This window comes from Rhyacophila brunnea, unplaced genomic scaffold (assembly GCF_057557595.1).
Source record: "Rhyacophila brunnea isolate RB1 unplaced genomic scaffold, BYU_Rbru_1.0 scaffold_9, whole genome shotgun sequence".
Classification (NCBI taxonomy): domain Eukaryota; kingdom Metazoa; phylum Arthropoda; class Insecta; order Trichoptera; family Rhyacophilidae; genus Rhyacophila; species Rhyacophila brunnea.
The window spans coordinates 43,731,979-43,755,416 of NW_028233361.1; the positions used below are offsets into that span (position 1 = coordinate 43,731,979).

The 23,438-nt window shown below is 34.1% G+C and overlaps 1 protein-coding gene across 2 annotated transcripts; it reads left to right on the forward strand.

Annotated features, from left to right (window-relative positions):
* The first annotated feature begins 708 nt into the window (after positions 1 to 708).
* Positions 709 to 22,874, forward strand: LOC147063697 (uncharacterized). 2 transcript variants are annotated; one of them, XR_015072127.1, is made up of 13 exons: positions 709 to 790; positions 3,504 to 3,661; positions 5,721 to 5,878; positions 8,117 to 8,608; positions 9,842 to 10,029; positions 13,176 to 13,361; positions 13,982 to 14,122; positions 15,445 to 15,572; positions 16,627 to 16,817; positions 18,339 to 18,452; positions 19,971 to 20,078; positions 20,686 to 22,019; positions 22,556 to 22,624. XR_015072127.1 is itself a non-coding variant. In XM_085959838.1 (12 exons), the coding sequence occupies exons 2-12, from the start codon at positions 3,505 to 3,507 to the stop codon at positions 20,857 to 20,859; spliced, it is 2,037 nt and encodes a 678-aa protein (XP_085815964.1). In that variant the 5' UTR covers positions 709 to 790; position 3,504; the 3' UTR covers positions 20,860 to 22,874. The 2 variants fall into 2 exon arrangements, 1 of the variants encoding a protein (XP_085815964.1); XM_085959838.1 differs by having other exon boundaries at positions 20,686 to 22,874.
* Positions 22,875 to 23,438: the final 564 nt, after the last annotated feature.

Below are 23,438 nucleotides of genomic sequence, written 5' to 3' on the forward strand. Positions count from 1 at the left end.
GGTGCGACAACCCGGTGTGGGTCCTGGCCTCCTCCAACAGCTCCCTCCACCTGTCCCTATCCAGTGTGGCCGCTTTCCAATTTGGTACCCCCAGAATACGGCAGTCACTGGCAGCTCCATCTAACCAGCGAATCTTTGGCCTCCCTCTTCTTCTACGTCCTATTGGATTGCTGGACATTACTCTCTTTGCCGGTTCATTGTCATTTATACGGTGCACATGACCTAGCCATCGCAGTCTCCCAATCTTAATTGAATGAACTGCGCTGCAATCTTCGTACAGCCCGTAGAGCTCAGCATTATATCTTCTCCTCCAATTGGTGCCATCCCTGATCGGTCCATATATACGGCGGAAAATTTTTCTTTCAAAGATGTTCAGGGCTCGTTCATTTCGGAGAGTTAATGTCCAGGTTTCCGATGCGTAGGTGAGCACTGGCTTTACAAGTGTCTTGTAAAGAGTGCTTTTGGTTCGGCGAGATAGTAAGCGGGACTTAAAATGTAAAAGTAGCATTTATTCGCAAACATCTTGTTATATTCTAAAAGTTTCAAATGTCTAGCTAGTTGGGAAGCTAGTTAAAAATCGATTGCAAGATTTGTACTGGACAAATAATAATACGAGCTAAGAAAAACGTTGTAATTGTAAAATAGAACAGCACAAAGTCATAAAGCAAAAAAATATTTTTTAAATCTCCCGCCATAATACAAACGGATATAGATTACATAACCTGTAAAATGTGACAAGTGTCGATATGTAATGTGTGGTTTATCTTGATGGTTTCTTCACAAAATTCAGGTATTTTGCCTCATTATGGAAATAACTAATACTAAAATTACACCAAACGTCGTTTAATACCATAGTCTTCAGTATATACATCGTTAGGTCACATTTTTGTGTATGAGATTAAAATAACCTCGAAGCTGTCAGAACATATTATTTAAAATTTGATTGTACTTTTCTTGATACAAATAAGCGGGATTTAATTGAAAAAAATATATTCTAGAAATTCAACTACATTACCAATAAATGATTATGAGTTACTTATAACATAATATACAACAGTATTCAATGATGTTTGTCATCAATTTCGACTTGCTGAAAATTAACTTTTGAAATAGGTACATAATATACATAAACTTATAAGTTATTACTTATAAAACTATATGATAAGTAATCATAAAATAATGGTTTTTCTATGTACTCTCTTCTTCTTGGTCGTGCACTCATGGCTGAGGATCGTGACCACATTTAAATTTCGCCATCCTTTGAGCGACCAAGACTTTCCATCCTTCTCGATCTTCCGCTTCTCTCAGGGCAGAATGGATGGTGCTCCCAGTCAGCTCTTTCACTTGGTCGCTCCATCGCGCAGACGCTCTTCCTCTGCTTCGCCTTCCCTGGAGGCTACCCAAAACTACCAGTCCCTCCAGGTTGTCCGGTCCGTGCCTGACAATATGTCCAAAAAACTGCAGCATTCTTCTCAGACATATCGTCGAGAGCCGTTCCTTTATCTTCAGTCCCTGGATGATTGACTGGTTCGTCCTGTGCTCCGTCCAAGAAATGCGAAGCATTCGGCGCCAACACCACATCTCAAAGGCATCAATTGCCTTCCGTTCTCTTGCCTTCAGGGTCCACGACTCGACTCCGTATAGGAATATCGAGAACACTAATGTTTGCAATGCTACTAAGTACTGCTATGTACTAAGTTGGCCATTTTACCGTAACTTTAATTCACTTTCATGTTTTTGGCATTGACGCGTTTCTGTAACGCAAATGACGCAATCGATTCCTCATAAGATTTAAAAGGGGGCCTCGAACGTAGAATAAATTATTATAGTAGGTATACCAAAATCTTAATGTGAAAAAAATTTTGTTTTAATTATAAAAACATATTGCATTGTTAACTGCATAGCATCTAATACTATTATTATCCTAAGACATTTTAGAATACGCACTAACTGCTCATTTAAACAACAATTTATTGATATTTTTACATCTTCAGCTCGATCTGTGCGCTACCGATTGAATTGAACAGATCCGATGATTTTACAGAAAAGTGACGTTTAAAATCCACATTTTCTTACATACTGTATACGATTTGCCATATTTCTATTCACGTCCAACAGCATGACGTTTTCTTCGCTTAAGATCTTCTAATCCTTTATTGACAGCTGGAACCGATTATTTTAATTCAAATATCACTATGTACGCATTGGCGAACATTTTTTTCCGGTGAGAAAACTATAATATTGGTACAATTATTCACTATATACATATTATTGTTTGATAGCGCTTCACTGGGTTTTTCGAAATTTGATTTTTTTAAATACTTCTTTATGGCTGTTTACACACTATTTTTTTATTGAATAATTAATTACCTAAAGATATTTGAGGCTACCAATTTCCATAGATTACAATAGTCATAATTATGCCACATTTCAATCTACTGTAGACAAAATTGCCATTGCAAAAAAAATTTAAATCTTTATTTTAAACAATCTGAAATTAGTAAAAGACATCATATTATTGCAACAACTGGTGATATTATAATATCTAGATATTTATATCAATCCCATAATTATATTAAAATCCAACATGTCATTTGGACGCCAAGCTGTGCAAGACCTAGCGAGACAGACTGACGACCCCCAGGTGGCTCTGCTAGTTATAATTAATTGTATGTAGTATGTAGTGAATACTTTATAACTCTTTTAGTCAAAATAATTTTAACTTGTCGAAAATTTAATTAAAATTTGTTTGTTAATTTTTTACCATCGTCTATATCGTCTATAGATAGACAAATATTTTTTAATATTCTATAATTATTATTAATATTAGGATTGGGCAGGTTTTATTTGAATTTTAAAAACTAACAAACACTATCTATAAATAGTCTTAGTTCAATGAAAACAAATGCGTTTGACTGACAAAGTTTAGTGTGCACTATTGTCAGATCTTAACAGTCTACCTCCACCCTTCGCCAGCGGTCCCTGGTGTGTAATCTCTGTCTTTCTATTCAGTATTTCGAGTTTCTTTGGAAGATATGTGTCCTCCATTCCATTTTGGCTATAAATATGCTCCTGATAGAAATAAGGATAGGACCCCTGCGGGTCTTTTCTATACACAAGGCGACTATCAACCGCTAAAGTGATAGTATTTATTACATATTTGTATTAAGGTATTATAATTCTTACAATAAGTTAGCCGTCTAAACAGTCAAAACTGTCTATCTCCCTCTAAATTTTATCACAGCCAAGAGAGGTGCTGTTAAAATATAGCACTTAATGCAACAATTACAACCAACTTATTGTAATTGTTACAATAAATGCTAATACTTTGATACAAACCTACCCTAAGTTTGATAATATTTATCACTTTAGCGGTAGATAAGTATAGAATAGACCTACAAGTCTACACCATGCTGCTATACGAGTGAATGAATGGAGGAATAAATACAGTTTTCGTACATAAAAATACCTCTATTGTATATTATTTTTTATACTTTTCATAGAATGAGCTTAGACAATCAAGAAGTAGACGACAACTGTACTGGGTTACAATTATTTACTATAGAGCTTCCGTCGGGAATTACACTTGCCGAAGGACTTGAGGATTCAGATGCAATCTATGAAGATTACTCGCAAGCTACAAGTTTCAATTGTTCCTTAGGTAAAAAAATATGAATTAATCCAACATGCTTTGCCTTTTGATATATTCAAGGAGGTAGGTCCAATTTCTTTTACTTATATATATGGCGATAAACAACTCATTACTTGTGTCAGTAGATTGATCCATTCCCATAGTATCAAATTATATGACTGCAATGATAATCAAATAATAAATTCTCAGCTACTCGTATGTCCATTGTCCATTGACGCAAACGCCATTTATTCGCTGACTCTATCAAATAATTATTTACTAAATTATATTGTTTAGATATTATTTTGATAGTATGAATTGCAGATAATAATTTGTTGAAATGTCACTCGAATCTAAGTACCTGGCTCTTAACTATCTCAGTATATGTACTGTCATTTTATTTATACTATTGTACCAACGATTACGCCTAATAAAAACTCGCTCCTGCATCCATCTTCGACTTCTTCATTATCATCCTCAACACCATAACCTACGCTAACTCACATCGAACTCCTACATATATTTATATACAGTATAACCTCGTTTTTACGTGCCCGGAATTCACGTTTTCCCGGCAATTGCGTGTATTTTTTTCAGTCCCGATGTATTTCAGTACATTTAATACCCGCATTTACGTTTTTCTTTCCCGCGATTTACGTCGGAAATATTCAAAATATGCGAGTTACGCGCACTTGACAATGATTGGGTCGTGACATTCGAACGATTTTTCAATAAAAATTTTAATTGAATGTTGTTTTTTAATAAAACATTATTTTTTTAGAAACATAAAATTTAAATGTTCTTTTTTTCAATACCCCCCTTTTACATTTTCCCTCCAATTAGGTTTTTTTTCTTCAGTCCCTTAAAAAACGTAAAATAGGGGTTATACTGTATTTAACTTTTTTTACTTATATATTTATGTATAATTATTATTTAACATACATAATCCTGAAAAGACTCATGAGAAAATATAGCCAATAGAAAAAATCTTTTTCGAAAAAAAGTAAGACACCCGGCAGGAATCTAACCTGCGTCTCTTAGGTATCGCGCCCTGTGCATTACCACTATGCTACGACTGCCATGCTTAATTGTGACAAATTTCAACTATTGGCTTTTTATTAATACATACCTGCTCATTAGTGCTCTCCAAATTGAGTTACGGTAGGCTATCGATTTTTGTATTCTTATACGTCACGGATCTCTCCAATATTTTCTGTTGCAATTTACTTGAACTTGATAATAATTTTAATTAACGCGATTAAGCATGGCAGTCGTAGCATAGTGGTAATGCATAGGGCGATACCCAAGAGACGCAGGTTCGATTCCTGCCGGGTGTTTTACTTTTTTCGAAAAAGATTTTTTCTATTGGCTATATTCCCTCATGAGTGTTTTCAGAATTATGTACGTTCAATAATTGGACGTATTTCTGCAAACAAGATCCAACCCTCATGTGTAACTTGTTGAGAAAATACAATATTTGAGTTAGTATTGATTTAAAATGATATGTGATTATTTGATTTTATTAAAGTATCCCATCAGATGTTTAAATTAAATAATCACAAATCATATATTTTAAATCAATAATCCCTCAAATATTGAATTTTCTCAACATGTTACACACGAGGTGTTTGCAGAAATACGTTCAATTAGAATGTTACATTCTTAAATCTTGTGAATTATTCGTTGATTAAAAGAAATAGTTAATAATAATTATTATATGTTGAATTTAGTAGGTTTATTGTCATATATTATTAAATTTAAATTAATATTGTTGCAAAAATTTCCAATACCTGGATAATTACTGTCCAATTTATTTTTATGATATTGATTGACACTTCACCACTGATGACAATCAAGTAACCATAAGCTACATAATATATCAGTTGTATATTAACAATAGGTGAATATGCCTGAATATGCCAGAAGGTTGATAATAACGATTCAAACGGAATAATACAAAACTTCAATCAACCAGAATTTTAAAAAGCCTGGAGCATTTTATTATACTGTTATAAATATTAATCTTTGTTGAATATCTTAATAAATTACACATTGAATTGTTTTTAATGTCTTTTCATTGCTATTACAGAAGGAGGGTTATACTTGGCTGTCAATAATGTAACCGAAGACCCTCTAGTCGATTTAAAATTGACAGAAAAGTTTTCTCTGTCCGATTGTCGACAGTTATCGGAGAATGCTACAAGCGTCTCTGATGTCCTGCTTGACATTGGCACAGACATTACGAAGGTGCGCACCATATTTGGTCTAAAAAATCGTCTCTGTTCTGGCAGAACACACTAGCTGGAGAATACTAGTTTTGAGTAATTTGACTTTGAAGTTCTTAAAAAGTTTGAAATAATGGTCTATCATGTGAGTTTATTAAGTAATCGTAAAAAGGATGACTTTAAAATAAAGACTGTTTATTTATTAAGAAGGTTTCCAGACGGTAAAGTTTGAAATAAGGAACATTTTGGTACTAACTCAATATGTCATTTTTTCTAATTAGTGTCTTCTGCCAGAACAGTGACGAAATATACTAACATGTTAAAGAGATAGCAGACTGCTCTCTTCAAATAAATAACCTTAAACATACGTAACTTGAAAAACACCTCAGATATATAATATACCCACTAGAAAAAACTCGACAGGTATGAACCCGTATAACCATTGGTGTTGTGCCAATCCGTGCATTAACCAATTATACTACGAGCCTCCTACAGTGGAACCCCGATCTACCGTTCTCGCATAAATCGTTTTCCCGCACGGATCGTTCATTTTTGAAAGTCCCGCTAAACACCCGTATGAACAATGTTAAATAATCCCGCATTAACCGTTCCCCGATTTATCTTTTTCCTCGATCTATCGTCTAAATATTATAGTCCCGTCACAAATATTATCCTGATTGACCGTTTTTGTTGAATATTTTTCATTTCGCTTTCGTAGAATTATTTATGATACATACTATTACAGACTTTTCAGTTGCATCGCTTTATTTGCACAGGTTGGTTGACGCTCAGACGTGCCTCGCATCTCGAATCACGAATTTATAATCTCAACTAAAATGACCCCCATGAAGAAAACTATAACTCTAGCAGAGAAACTGAAAATAATTTAAGATGTCAAAAAAATCCAGGAGAAAAACGAGTTGTTTTTTTTTAAAACAATTTTGTATATCCCGCATTTATGGTTTTTTTCTAGGGTCCCTTGAAAATCGTAGAATCGGGGTTTCACTGTATCTAATGACGATAATTTAAACTAGTAGGTTATCCATGAAATGCTTATCAACTTACGTTATTATGTTTTTCAAGTTATGTATGTTCAATATATGGAATGTTACATTTAAATAGCACCGTAAAATGACAACAACGCACTTACGCGTGAAGAATCTGATTGGCGAGATAGTCAGCACTTTTACATGTAAACAGTTATTATTGCGATAGTTGAATTTACACACTAATGATGCCAGTAAATCCATGCACGTGTACAGCAACGTTCCCTCTAATTTTTCTATTGTGTGTGTGGGTCACCAACCCATCTGAGCAGTGGCGTAACTAAGGTTGGTGTCATCCTTCTGTGACGGGCCGTCACTCGGTGCGGTAAATTTACAATATACATATTTTTAAGGTATTTATTATATTAATATGTTAATTCCAGTGATTTTATATAATAAAAACACTAACAACAATAATTTTTGAAGTAAATAAAAAAATAGGAAATAAAGAATAAAAAGTATTCGTTGATAAAATATAATATTAAATACTAAACTTGCAGAAGGTTTTTTTTATACCTATATTAAATCTAGGTGTGAGGACTGTGCGGGGGATGAAAACATGTGTGCGGACACATTTTGGTGCTCGCACACCTTACAGGGATCATTGTTGTACAGGCGATATAACATAATTTTCCAACTCTCAATAATAAAGTCTAAAACATTATCAGGTTGATCTATCAGCAAAAAACAATGTAAGGTTCGTATCATTCAACCTGAATCAAACAAATCAAACTAAACTGTAGACAATATACGTACAAATTGTATGAGTAGAAAATACACCGGAAATGGTTTGAGATTTGACGTTTGGTTCAGTGTATCATTGAAATTCAAACTGTTCTCGGACTATCAGAAATGGTTTGACATGAAACGTCAAACCGATTCGAACGGTTCATAGACTAATGACGATCTGTCAAACGTCAGAAAAGCGTTTCCGTGGACATTCCATCAAACGGTCCCAAATCCAACAAATCCAACGGTGTGATTTGATTTGTTCAATTCAGGTAGAATGATACGAACCTCTAGTAAAGTTGAGAGAAATAAAAAGCATCTCAAAAAGCCAAACATATAAATTTATAAGTAATAAAATATACTACAAGTGAAATTAAATAAATGTCTATAAAAAGGATTCTTAATTATCCAAGTCCATAATAATACAATGATCTTGAATATCAATAATCTTGAATATCAATGAAGTTATATGAATTCATTTTTAGGCTGATTCAACGATAGCAGTTGATACGGAACAACATGTTGAAAATATTGGCCTGACAGATGGTTACGTGGCATTGGAAGCTATTGATGCCGACGAACATCAAAACACTACCGATATAGAAGCGTATTGCTCAATTTTTGTTGATGACAGCGGCAATGAATATATTTTAGCAGAAAATGATGAATATGAAGATACCTACGAAGGTATATCCATCGTAGATGATTCCACGTGTACACCAAATGTGTCTATTAATGAAATTCCACAAAACGACAGTAAATTATCAAATAAAACTAAAAGAAAAGTCAAACCGATGCATCCAAATTCATTAATTAGGCCAGAATTCGATGACGTAGTTTATAATTCGGATGGAACTGGAGATGATATAGACACTATTGGCCAGGTAGTTCAAGCTATGAAATGTAAAGAGTGTCCATTTCTAACGGTGGATAAGGCTGACCTTTTCATACATCATCAGCAATGTCACAATGATCTAGTGAGTATACATGCTTTTAATATTCCTATTTTTATAATGTAACTTATTCCAATATAAAAAACATATTATGCCAAAAATTTGTTGAAGTGGAATAAGTTCACTTTGAAAATACACGCCTCACTTGTAAAGTGCCAAAAATGTGGTGTTTAAGTGTGAAATAATTGAACCATTCAAATTCACACAGCTAAATAACAATATGAAGGATCTATAATATAATTTGTATTACTAAGATATGTGTGCTGTATATAAATAATTATATAGGTATACTGTCGAGTCGATTCGAACGATCACGGACATAGCGAGATCTCGGATGTAATGAGGAAACATTCGTTGACATTTTAGTCTATGATTTTCTCCATACATTTATTCACTTTTATAACGAGTTACTTATCGGATATACCGAGCAAAAATATCTACAAAAATTTTCTTAAAACTGTTAATGTGTCGATCGTTTAAAAACATTTTCAACCCTAAGCAATAAAAACCGACAGTAGACCGATGCCGCCGGAATCGGATTACGTTTATGACACTTTAGTTAAGTGTCTAAGTACCTAATTGGTGTTTTCGCCGACAATATTGAAAATGTATCCACGCATATGGTTGAAATTCTATGTAAAAAATCCAAGGTTCGTGAAGTCGTTAGGTACCTACCAGAAGACATTACAATAAACAACTTCTTTTGTAGTTTATAAAAACCATGCTTGTTACCGGGAAAAATTCAAATTGTGTATTTTTGTTTGAATTGCGACTTTTTATGTGACCGCTCATTTAAAAATACCTATTTTCTGATATAACGAGTAATGCTTATAACAAGCAAATTCAGTCGGTCCCATCTTCCTCGTAATAACCAAGTTCGACTGTATATAGAGCTTATAAACAGGTATTAATAAGGCCAATAGTTTAAAATTTGTCGCAATTAAGCATGGCAGCTGTAGCATAGTGGTAATGCACAGGGCGCAAAACCCAAGTGACATATTCGATACCTGTCCGGTGTCTTATTTTTTTCGAAAAAGTTTTTTTCTATTGACTATATTTTCTCATGAGTGTTTTCAGCATTATGTATGTTCAATAATTAGAATGGTACATTCTTAAATCTTGTGAATCATTTGTTGAATAAAAGAAATAGTTAATTAAAAATATATATATATAATAATATATAGAGATTATTATTTATATAATATATATTATGTCTTTGTCAAAATAGTAATCTCCCTATTTTTGTTGCTTTACAAGAGTGTCTGCATATCGTCGGACTCTGAGGATGTCATCACAATTAAAACAGAAGTTAAAATAGAGGAGACCCAGGAAGAGGAAAATGTGAAATACATGTGCGCAGAATGCTCTGCGCCGCTGCCAACTATCCAGGCTTGCAGGCAGCACATGATCAATGTACACAACTTTAGGGCGACTTATCCACCACTGTAAGTTAATTGAATTCGTTTATACCTGCATATCATTACACCTGTCCTGTGGATTGACACATCTCAGACCAGGGTTGGCGAACCTTTTTACATACGCGTGTCAAAATTTCCCAAATATTATTTTTTGACTGTCTGACGTGCCGAAAAGTTTTTCAAGTAGTTCGAGCAAGAAAAAAATGAAAAAATAGTTATAAGAATTCTATTAAAAAAGTTATAAGTAATTGACTTATTTATATACTATATAAGTGATGACTTATTTATATACTATATTTATATCATCATCATCAGCCGGGGTCAATCCACTGCTGGATGAAGGCCTCCCCAAGCTTTTTCCAACTCTCTCGGTCCTGTGTCGTTCGCTGCCACGTATTTTCGCCGAACTTTACCAGTTCGTCAATCCAGCGGCTTTTAGGGCGACCCTGTGGCCGTTTCGTACCCCTTAGGTACCATTGGATGACGGCATTTGTCCAGCGGCCGTCCTTTCGGCGAGCAACGTGCCCCGCCCATCTCCATTTCAGCTGTTTGGCAATGTCTATTACATCGCGTACTCTTGTCTGCTTCCTAACTCATTCGATTTATATAATATTACGATAATACCTACTTAGTTTAGTTCTTTACGCACAAATTGACGCCAAAATTCCTTGGCTCAGATGCGACTTCCCCCGCCGCCTGATAAGGTCAGTGCTATAATATTATTATGTGTGACGCATAAAATATAAGGACCATTCTATGTAATTTAAATTAATGATAATGGTTATTCTTGAAGAGTATCTGCCTGTTATTTTTTATACCATGCATTTATACATGAATTTCGTCGTTTCCGTTTGCACATCAATTGATAAATATTATTGGTAAAAATAATATTCAAAACCGAAGAAAACACGCATTTATAATGTTATATAATAAATATTTAGGTATTTGTAAAGCTTTTTTGTAGAAAAACATATTTTTTAAATTACATCTATTTTTTTTCTCTTCAACATAAAACATTCGCGTGCCATGCAAAATCATCTCGCGTGCCATCGGTTCGCCATCCCTGTCTCAGACAATTCGGGGATTTGTTTGTGTTTAATCCTGGGATTAAATAAAAATATCGAGCTTTGTACAATTTTTGTGAGAAAAAAATTCTTATGTGCCCTTTCACATTTCGCCAAGTAAGGCGAATGTATGCGGTCACCATTGTGAAGAGAGTGACATTCGCATTGTGTGGCCCATGGCCGGCAAATGTTTTTCGTACTTCAGCAAAGTGTCAGTGTTTCAACACTCATCAAAGGGTGCCAATATTCACCTTGATGGGGCGATTGTGAAGGGGAGCATTAAAACATTAGTAGGTATTTATATCATCAATCAATATTTTTTATTTTTAAATCGTTGTACATAATAATCAAACCTCTAAACATATCATGTAACGGGCTTGAACAAATAAATATCACGCCATGTTACTGAGATGTTGTGAAAAATTATGTTTATTCAATGAAGAACATTATATTTAAAATGTCTTTGTTTTATTTATTTAAATAAAAAATAGTTTCATTTGAATTATTGGTTAAATTAATATTGAGAATGACCTTTAAAGTGGACAAAACAGGTCTATTGTCAATTATCTAAACAGGGCTATTCTAACATATCTCTTAACATCAAAAAAGATCTCATTCTGATAAATATATCACATTATTTATCATTTTACGTATTCTGGCGGTTAATTATGTAAAAAAGTTAACTGTCTGAATTACCAAAAGGTAATACGCCCCTCTCTTGGCCGTGCTAACTTTGAGAACGAGATAGAGTATGTTAATTTTACATATTGAGAATTGAGACGCAAGATCCGACTGTTTTGCTACAATTGCAATGACATGACTAATAAAATTTTAGGTTATGTTGATATGTCCGACGTGTCAATACAAAATTCTTGTGTTCAGCTCATTACCGACTGGATGGCGCTGGTTCGGCTTTACCCGCTTGTGTTTGGTCTTATCCGCTTGGGTTCGGCAGCATGAACATATCCGAATTTGACCGACATGTCTACCAACCTAAATTTTCGCCGTATTACGAATTAGAGATAGCTGCTACCAACCGTTTAGTGTAAAGAATACCTTCCGTGCTAATTTGGAAGAATGAAAGAATAATGGAAAGTACTAAAGACCTGCTGATTGTTAATAAATGATATTGAATAATTAGTATTATAATATATTTTTTTTTTTGTAATTTTTAGTAAGTAATATAATGTCTTTTCACCAAGAATATTTGACAGTTATCACAAGTCATGATTGTGTGATATTATTTATTATGAACATACCTTGGGTATACTGCGAATAAGCATTAAGTCAAAAATACTAGTTTTGAGATAATCGAGTTTGAAAGTTTGGACGGTCTTAACTTATTTTATATATATAAAAGGCAAATTCCTTTCTGCGATATTGCTTTGAGTATGACTTAGTGCAGTTTCGCACGCAGAATTTTGTGAATATAGCCTGAGAATGAGAGAAGCAAATGCACAAAGTCCATTTAGTGCCTTTTCTCTGAATAGATGTATGTCTTTTTGACTTATAACATAAATTATCTTCGCCAGTTTTATAGATATGACAGTGTGTGTTTTTGTAGTCTATAGAGCGTACTCTTAATAAGATTACCTCATCATTAAGTCAAAACAGCAAAATTTTGACTTAGTGCTTTTTCGCAGAATACCCACGATACATAATTTTGAAAACACTTCTGAGAAAATGTATTATAACATAACCAATAGAAAAAATCTTTTTGAAAAAAGTAAGACATCCCGGAAGAATCGAACCTGCATCTCCCGAGTTTCGCGCCCATGAACATTGACCACAATGCGAAAGGTGCCATACTTAATCACGACAAATTTTAACTAATGGCTCGTATAACACTCGCTGAAGTGATTTCTAAATTGAGCTACTATTGGCTATCGGCTTCTGTATTTTAAATCAAAGTGGGTATTACTTTAATTACTAACCGACATCACGGATCACTCCAAGATATTTTTATGTTGTAACTTACTTGAACTTGCTAATAAGTGTTTTCAAAATTATGTATGTTCAATAATTAGAATGTTACATTCTTAAATGAATTATTCGTTGAATAAAAAAAATAGTTACGTAGGTATTATGAAAGATCATTTGACATTTCAGAACACAAGACACAGACTTTCCGAATATCCAAGGAAAGAATTCTCCGAATGAAGTTTTGACTGACGATGATGATGTAAATCCTGGAGATAAATTGCCAGAAATGCTTCCTGAAGTCTTAGAATATTGGCTGCTGCCAAAGACCTTTAGGGAGGTGAAAATACGACTATGTTCTGAACGAACTATAAAGTAAGTTATACATATAGGGGGTACCACAATAAATTAATGATTTTTCCAGGAAACCATTCTTTTGAGGAGGGTCTGTCATGACTCCATGAGTTTGGGCTATAAGAGTGTGGGGGTTCTGGGATAATAAACCCTCGAATAAAAACCATCTGTTTCAAAAATGCCAAAGACATCAGTGGCGAAGGGTGGAGATAGGCTGTTAAGATTCGACATAAATAGTACACACTAAACTTTATCAGCCATATTTATTTGTTTTCTTTGAATTAAGAATACAATTTGCAGATGATGCTGGTTACTTTTTAAAATTCAATTAAACCCTGCCTAAACTAAACCATAATCAAAAGAAAATATTCTTTTATCTATAAAATATCTAAAATAATGTATGGTTTAATGACATAATTTTAGATATTTTATAGATATTTTAATAGAAGGATATTTTCGTTATTACTAAGTTTAGGTAGCTATTTATATATTTACCAAATGATTGTCCTCTATTTGCCGCCCTTCGAGTAACTGCCGCCACCAAGCGACGCTCAATCTGCCTACCCCCACGGGACGTCACTGTGAGTAAGCACCTATTCTCCCTACCTACCAATTGTTTAATAAATATTCTTTTTACGCAGATGTTTGATGACCAGGTGCCTGCACCGTTTCAAGTCTGTTGAGGCCATGAAGTTACATCATTCGTGTCACTCGGAGGGGACCACGGTTCCACCAACTTCTTATCAACGCTCTCCTCAAAGAGCACCCCCACCTCCATTCACGTAAATATTTACATTGTATTTGAAGAGTTAAACAGTAAAACCTTGTTAATACGAATTCCATGGGACCATAAATCGAAAAAAAATTCGAATTACGAAATGTAGGGGGGAAACTATTAAAATTTTGAAGAAAAAAAAAATTTTGATTTTCATTAATTTCGTTTCCGATCATAGAGATGTGGCTACCGAAATTTGTCATAAAATGTCAGGATTATTTTTATTAACTTCATAAAATAAGTAATTTTTGATGTTTTAAGAAAGTCTGTCACAATTTTCAATGCGAATTACGAAATTAGAATTAAAGGTATGGTTTTATATGAAACTAATGTTCAAGGGACTTTTTTTTGCGAAAATTTCGAATTACGGCGAATTTCGAATTATCAGTGTTCTTACTAACGAGGTTTTACTGTAATTCTAATCCCAGTATCTTTTGATTTACAGAAAATTTATAGTAGGAGTACATCTTAAATATATCTTAGTACTAAATAGACCTATTCCACATCTGCAAACTGTAGAGATATACAGTAGAACCTCGATTATCCGGATTTTCGATTATCCGGATTATTTTTAATATTACCGATGTGTCATCAAAAAGAAAACGTGTCATATTATCATTAAAAGACAAATTGGATATCATCGATGCTTTGAAATAAGGTGACTTGGGACGTTATCTATCTAATAAATATGGTGTCGGAACGTCAATTATCTCAGATATAAAAAAACAAAGTGAAACTATTATGAAGTTTACTAATTGTTTAATATCAGACGATGGAAGCGGAGAGCGGAAAGTTATGAAAAAATCAGGAAATATGGAAGTTGAAGGGTGTATTTTTTTGTGGTTCAGAAGGGTGGTAAAGACAAAAAAAGTCACGTTGGTAATACAACCGATGGATCAGGGTGTAATATTAACATTCAAATGTTTATATACAAAACATAATATGCTTCGACGATTATTGCTGGCAGACGAAAATAACAAAGAAGCAGTTATCAGCTTCTACAAGAAAATAAATTTAAAAGATAGTTGGAATTCTTTAGATGTGTCAACTTTGAAAAAATCATGCAACAAAATTTTGAAAAGACCATTAGTAAGTTCCAGTAACGCGGTAGAACCTGCTTTTTTCAATGTTTTTTTCCTAATAGATATCTGTCTGAAATTAATCTGATTAATTAAATTCTCATACTATCTTTCAAATCACACAAATCAGCAAGTTTGAACAACCCCTTGCAGTTATCTACATAGAAGGAAACCGGAGGAGGAAGTTGTCAATTCCTACTTACCATGGTTATGCAGTAGATGTTTACTTCCATCTTGTTACATATTTCAGATGCTCGATCTGCAACACGACTTTTAACAGCTGGCCTCTGTGTTCCCTACACTTATGGCGAGCGCACACGTCTGATGTGGACCTGATGTGCTGTCCAATCTGTAGATCAGTGCGAACGCACAGTGTCGGTAAGAGAAAGATATATAGAAGTATGAATCAAAAGCAATACATACTATAACTAGAAGGAATGAGTCAAATGAATTTATTTTGGCAATTCCTCAATGTTTTGTGTGATTGAATTGGTAGCCAAAGACACTGAACCATCTGGACACTGGGACAACTGGATGATTGGCATGTTGGCGCTGGTAAAGATTAATAAAGTATACATATGTGAACTTAAACAGTCAGTATGTAATTAATTTAATTTTAATATATAGTACCTACCGTCACCAGATGAAGACTGGACAATTTCAGTTTTATCCAGTTCAAACAATGATATTTTGTATACAAAAAGGTGCCTAATGCCGAAGGTTAAATGTAAATTGTACGTATTACATTTCACCGTAGCACAGTTTGCCATGAGCTTTCTTATCGGAAAGAGATGACCGTATACTATACGGTTAACCTTACCTAACCTAACAAATTATCCAGTATATCGGCTATTTTCAAAATTTGTTTGCCGTGGTTTCCTGTAAACCGACAAGAACCGTGTTTTATTTAGACATGAATTTTATCTCAGTACTATAAGACTCAAAGAGGTTGGACAGTCTTTAATATATGACCATATATTTCACGATGAAGTGTGATATGGTGAACTGCATATGTACAAATTTCTGGACACGAAAGCCGATACCTCGATGTTCTTCTTATTTTATCATAATGACCTATCTTTGTCATAGAGACAAAAATCTATTGTTATAACTTTTGTGAAGCATTCATTCGAATATCCTTCGTACCGTGGTACAGATTTAGACTTTGGGAATAATTTGTCAAAATGTGATAAGTTTGATTATTGTTTGTAACTTTTAATATCATGTAATGTATGCGGCTCTATTAAATACTGCGTTTTGACTATTATAACGTGTATCTCCAAAAATGTTTCTAACGTGTGCCTACCTGTCATGGCAAAGAGACGCAGTGACTCCACCCTCTCCGGTTAGGTTTAACAGAGTACTGAGGAAGAGAGGTACTATTACATTACTCTAGAAACTGTTGACATATTCATTCATACTTTTATTGCAGCAAAAATGGTTCATCATCTATCGCGGCATTCTCGAAACTTACGCGAAGACTACAAGAATTGTAACAGGTGTGATGCAGGAAATTCGTCCAACGACAGTGACGTAGAAACGGAAATTTCTCCGACTGCACCGACATTTTCCAATAAACCACCTCGGTGGTATTCACAGAGACGTTGCGAGATTTGCAAAAAGGTGAATAATATACTTATGTTAATTTTATTTCTACTTTTTCTGTTTGGAAATTAAAATATAATACAGTACACTCTCAGTAATCCGCCGCTCGATTATCCGACAACTACTATAATCCGCCGTTATTTTTACTAGTTAGAAGCACAAAATCAAGCTCTATAATTCGCCGGCATTCGATTATCAAATTCAGTAGTCCGCCACATACAAGTATACAACGCAGACTTCTCCTTCGTAAAACATACGTTCATCGTGAAGAAAGTAATGTACCAGGGAGGAAAGTGCCCAAGAACCGCATCACAATTAATTATGCCGTGCTCCAATGCAACTGGGACACACAAACTGAAACTTTTGGTCATAGGGAAAGCCAGGAATTCTAAGCCATTCAAGAATATCTGCCTCACTGAATAACTGGGTGTGTCAAGTGATTTACTGTTTAATATTTAGTTAATACTTGATTTTAATTATAAATAAAACCGTAATTTGCTAGTACAAATTTCTCAAACGTGTTTTAATTTTTACCATATTTTGTATGTATGCACTATAATCCGCCGCTTTCACTAATTGGACACTTGTTTGGTTTTTGGGGTGGCGGATTACTGAGAGAGTACTGTATTCCTAAAGCTAGCAGCGGCGAAGGATCAAGGTAGGCTGTTAAAATCCGACATAAATAGTGCACACTAAACTCTGTCAGTCAAACGTATTTTGCTATCATTGAACTGCCTACAATGTGTAGACAGTGTTGGTTAGTTTATAAAATTTAATTAAACCCTGCCTAATCCAAGGGATAGTAGATAATAGTCAAAAAATATTTGTTTATCTATAAAATATCTAAAATTATGCCGTTTAACCATACATTATTTTAGTTATTTTATAGATAAAACAATATTTTTTATCGATAGCGGTTTGGTTTGGCAGGGCTTAATGAATTTTAAAAAACTAACCAACACCATCTGTAATAATATGTGTTCTTAATTCAAGGAAAACAAATAAACGTGACTGAAAAAGTGTGCACTATATTTATCGGATCGCCCATAGCATACTTCTCAACCTATTATGTTTTGGTCTAGGCAGGGTTTAATTGAATTTTAAAAATCAACCATCATCTGCAAAATTGTTCAATGAAATTAATAAGTATGACGGACAATAGTTTAGTTTGTACTATTTATGTCGAATTTTAACAGCCTACCTCCACCCCTCGCCACTGATATCTAGGTTGATGGGTAATTAGGCATCATATTAGTATTTTAAAGAACCCAAACTGAACCCATTCGATTTTTTCACTGAAACTCGACCTTATAAAAATAATGATTCTGACAGCTCTGCTTAGACGTAAGTAGGTATGTCTAAGGAAGATTCAGTAAAAAAGTTGAAATTTTAAATATATATCACTGTATAAAAATAATGTATTATCTAGAAATTTCATATAATGTTCAGCGAGAGTTAAGTGTGTTGTATAGTCTGTTATTATGTTAAATAGCCTATTCTGCATCCCATCCCGTCTTCATATTTATTTCTTTGTTATAGATTTATGCCAATTCCAAGAGTCTGAAGAAGCACATCCAAGCTGTTCACAATAAACTGAAACCATTTAAATGCACCGTCTGTGGTCATTCGGCAGCTAGCAAGCACATGCTTCAGGTAAGAAATCATTTATCAGCATCCACACTACCACCCGATGTGGTTCTTCGATGTTCGCCGCTTCTGGGAAACGTCTTCTTTGCATTATCCTGCAAACTCCCCTAAGAATATGTGTCTCTGTGAACTCAGTCTCACTATGTCATTTTAGGTCCCCCAGAACATATTTTGTCCTCTCAGTTTTTACCATTTTAATGATGCTTACGTTGTGATTATATTAAGCTGCACGTCGCGTACTATCTCATGTCACGTCACAGTAAGCTGCCGCTACGGGAAAATAGTGTGTAATGTCTTTGTGTTTGTAGTTTACTTGGTGTTTATGTTATCAGACTGATGCTCCCATCCGGTAGCATATTTTGAACCTTTAAACGAACATTGTCAGTCGAACGAAAATCATCAGAATAAGAATGAGGTCACCTCACGCGTACCGCACTGCATCGACACCCACATGACTCAATGAACGTTTTTTATCATTTTCTACATGCCTACACATTTTCGACTCAAAGTTGCTTGTTTTTTTTTTTTAACGGTTGGCACTATGTTTTTTCTTTATGAATTTTGTCTATTGTCTATGGTCTGCAGGTTGGGTTCTGTTCAAAATATTATCTATGGTAATATCGCAAGTAATTTTAATGTACACACACGTAGAAACTGTTAAAATTAATTGAAATTAGCATGAATAATGAAAAGTAATTCAAAATACTAATACATTAGAGTTGGCATTCTCCATCATTGAATTTACAAAGATGGTGATTGTTCAAAATATTCTGCAAAATGACAAAACCATAGACTAAATTTGTCGCCGTGTCAGTACGCAATGTGCATCTCAATATAATTTTTACAGATATGAAAATGTGTATTTTTTAATGTTTTTACTTTTTGTCGAATTGTTTATCGATATTTCCAGCCGTTAATGAAATATGGATGAAAAATTAAAAATCATCTGCTATTTTCCAATATGGCGGCTTTAATACAGCAAATTTAATATGGGTCTATTTTTTTAGTTATTACTGCAAACTAGCTGCAAATCCCCCCTTTAGGGAAATTATTTCCAAGTAAAACCCTAATATGACTGGACTAAATCCGTAAATGTAAATAACCCTAATTGACATGCATAGTTAGAGAGCAACTTTGTCGTTTTGGCAATATTTACAAGAACCATGCGAATGTATAGCAATTAGTATTGTAGGTCTGCATGGGTACGCGTACCATATGAAGGCAGAAATAATTCGACACCTTAAGGTCAATGAAACGTATCTGAATGTTTAGTGATTTTAAATTACCTACGTATGGCACTGAACATAAAATAACAAATTGCGATAATGATAAAGAGAGAACAAAAAATTCAACAGTTAAAAGATAGTACAATATGTATCTCCTAAGAACACTTGTGTAAATTTACTTGTGTTTGGGGTAGAGAAAAATGAGATATGTTTCTTTAATCCTAAGTGGCCGAATTGTGATTATGTATTCTCATTCAATTTCTAATAGCAACCTAATGTTTATTTTCTATTTTGACAGTTACACACTCGTCAGCATACTGGAGAAAAACCGTTTGGTTGCTCGTTTTGTGCTTACAGAACCGGAGACCACAACACGATGAGGAAACATCTTATGAAACATACTGGGGTGAGAAATTGTCCACGATCACACAGAATATATCATCTCTGTTCTGGCAGAACACACTAACTGGAGAATACTAGTTTTGAGTAATTTGACTTTGAAGTTGTTAAAATGTTTGAAATGGTCAATCATGTGAGTTTATTAGGTAATTGTAAAAAGGATGACTTTAAAATAAAGACTGTTTATTTATTAAGAAGGTTTCCAGACGGTAAAGTTTGAAATAAGGAACATTTTGGTATAACTAACTCAATATGTAATTTTTTCGAATTAGTGTCTTCTGCCAGAACAGTGACAATATTATTGTCATTACAAATGTACCGACATAAATCATCCACTAAGGTGCCAATATCGAATGAGTAAAGTGGGCAACATTGCGCAACGCACTGAAGTCAATTATTATGAAAACCGCATTTTTTTTCAATCTACCAGAGATACGTGTCTCATAGTTTGGGAAGCATTTTTGTTTAACATTACTCATTTAACCGGTTAAGTGCCGAAAGCGTCTTTGGACGCCCTAATTACACCAATTCTTATGTTAGTTACTATCAATTAACTAATTGCGGCATAGAAAGGATTAAACTCTTGAGTTAATCGATATATTTTATTCTAACAGGAGCGGCCCTACCGATGTCCACACTGCCCGTACGCAGCCATCCAGAGTGGCTCCATTCGCAGACATCTTCAGATCAGTCATTCAGGGCAGACACTCCCTGTTTGTCTGTACCACAACAGTTCTGTTCGCAAAAATGTTGAACCACAAAAACCTAACCCAACAGTCAAACCTTAGACAGAGATTAAAGCAAAGTAAAAGGAGACGCCACTGCACTTCCCGGTTTTTTAGCGAAGTAGTGAAATGTTTAACTTTCATTATCTCAGAAAATAGATAAAGAGCATATTTTTGTAACGTTTCTATCTGTAAACCGATCACAAAAAAACTTTTGGTGAATATTTAAGATAGATTGGACAATTAATAAAAAAATAGGCAAGTGCCGTGAGGGGTATCCGGTGTTCAATAGAACAACGACAGAGTACTCATACGCCTTTTCCACCCTGTTACATTTCTTGAGTTCTACAGTATTATAGCGCCTGTACACGTGCATGTATTCTTCATGCATGTACACTTCCACCAATAGTGTGTATTTTAAACTGTTTACACATAAGTGGTGACTGTTTCGCCAATCTCTTTCTTCAAGAGTAAGCGAGACGCGATGTTGTCATTTTATAATTCTATTTGACAGATTGTGAAAATCGGTTAACCCCAAAATAAGAACGGTGTATTTCGTTTTTTTACCGGCAGGTTCACCAACATCGTTCTACTGTGCAGGTGTATATATTGAACAATCCCAACTGCCACGTGAAAATTCAGAAACTTCCAAACTTTTCTGAATCATGCATGCAATCTTGCAAATTGCATAATAATACATGTTTACACATGCATTTTCTTGTTATGGCCGCGGTAATACGTACTGTAAGCAGTAAATCCATGCATGTGTAAATGGGGTCACAATTTGATTGAGTGGTCACTTTAAAAATTGGCACATGCTCAATCGTCACGCCGCATTCTGTGGACTTTGCATTTAACGCAAAAATAATATTTTCATGGATTCAGATGGATGAAAAACCCCATATGAAGTATTAATTTAATGTGTAAATAAGCAGTATTGTATTGAATACATATCTAAGCATTTTACCAGAGCTTGGACTATATACTAGAGATACTTTTAGTATTACAGCACTTGATGGTATTTCTGGAACCTTTTTAGTGTACTATAATTTATTGGTAGCCTCGGAAAATTGTTATTTTGTAAGTTGGCGTATTGAAACATACAACATATACAAAAAGAATTACATTATTTTACAATTTAGGTAGCCCCACAAATAATGCTCCTAAACAAGATCATACCCATTGAAAACTATTAATGTTAACAAAAAATATATTCCCTACCTGCGCGCGCATCTATTCTATACACAAGACTGCTATCGTCGGTTATCCAGGGTAGTTCATCATATTATTATGTTTGTGTTGAGGTATTATAATTGTTACAATAAGTTAGCCGTCTAAACAGTCAAAACTGTCTATCTCGCTCTAAAAGTTAGCACAGCCAAGAGAGGTCCTGTTAAAACGTAGCACTTATTGTAACAATTACAACTACCTTATTGTAAAAATTATACTTCAATATAAAAATATGAAAAACTACCGTCAATAGCATTCTTGTCACATCGTGAGTGTAAAACCAAGACATTTGCAAATTTTTCAATTTCGAGATTAAATGCGAAACAACTGCAAAAGTCGTGAACTTGATAATGTAAAAGTGAAGTAACTGAAAGAATATGCAATATAATGTAGATATAAACCAATTATGGTTTTTTTTTTAGAAACTATTTCTCCTAACAAAACGAAGACTTCAAACCCTAACATCTCCAAAATATGTCTATTGCACATGTCTTGGTTTTACACTCACAGTGCGTTGTGCATAGAATAGATGCGTTTGTCATTGGATCTACACTGTCAATCCTCCTATATTATTCTATAATAAAATTGTATCGTAATTAAAAATATAATAATTCAACATTGTGAAAAATAAAATATATACATACATTAACTTAAAGTACTTCTGAACGTAACACTATGTTAATCTTCTCGTATGTGTATTCCGCTATTTAAAAATATTAAACCATCATTTTATGTATGTTGTATTTGTTCGTTTCTTACATACATTATTATTGCCATGTTTTTTTATTATGTTTTGAGCATTGAAGCTTTAATGGTGTATTTGCATACTGAATAAAGACGTTGAATTTAATTTTAGTGTTTTATTTAACTCAGCTGTGCTCACTTACGCCTTGGAAATTCTCTCTCTGAAATGTACGAACCCTTAAATTTCCCGAAAGATCATTTACTGTGCCCATTGAGCCTTAATTGTGTAATTAAATACTATTGAAAAGTGCCGAGGGGTGGAGATAGGCTTTTAAGATCCAATATAGATAATGCACAGTAAACTTTTGTCAGTCATACCTACTTATTTGTTTTTATTGAACTAAGAGCGGCATGCACAATCTAAGATTTCGATCCTAAGGATAAGTCGCCGAAAAGCATGACTTAACTATAGACAATCCTGAGTATAGAGTTAAGGAATCCTTAACCATAGACTACTTTTGTTATGAACAACGCCCCTTTCTGTATTACCATTTACCACTGACAGCTGCTATCAAAATAAATTCGCATGTCTATAAAACAGTCCATACACTCAAATTCATTTAACAATGTATCTCAATATGGATATTGATAGTGTTAATTCGTTTGGCATGTACTTGCAGAATATTATTTTACTTTTATACGCCAGCCTGCAGAAATACAAGATGCCA

What these genes read in the sequence shown, in the direction of transcription:
- LOC147063697 (XM_085959838.1), top strand. Translation starts at nt 3,505, where the DNA reads ATGAGCTTAGACAATCAAGAAGTAGACGACAACTGTACTGGGTTACAA. An exon ending in TGTTCTGAACGAACTATAAA is followed by an intron (nt 13,362 to 13,981) that starts GTAAGTTATACA and finishes CTTTTTACGCAG; the next exon opens with ATGTTTGATGACCAGGTGCC. An exon ending in AGTGCGAACGCACAGTGTCG is followed by an intron (nt 15,573 to 16,626) that starts GTAAGAGAAAGA and finishes CTTTTATTGCAG; the next exon opens with CAAAAATGGTTCATCATCTA.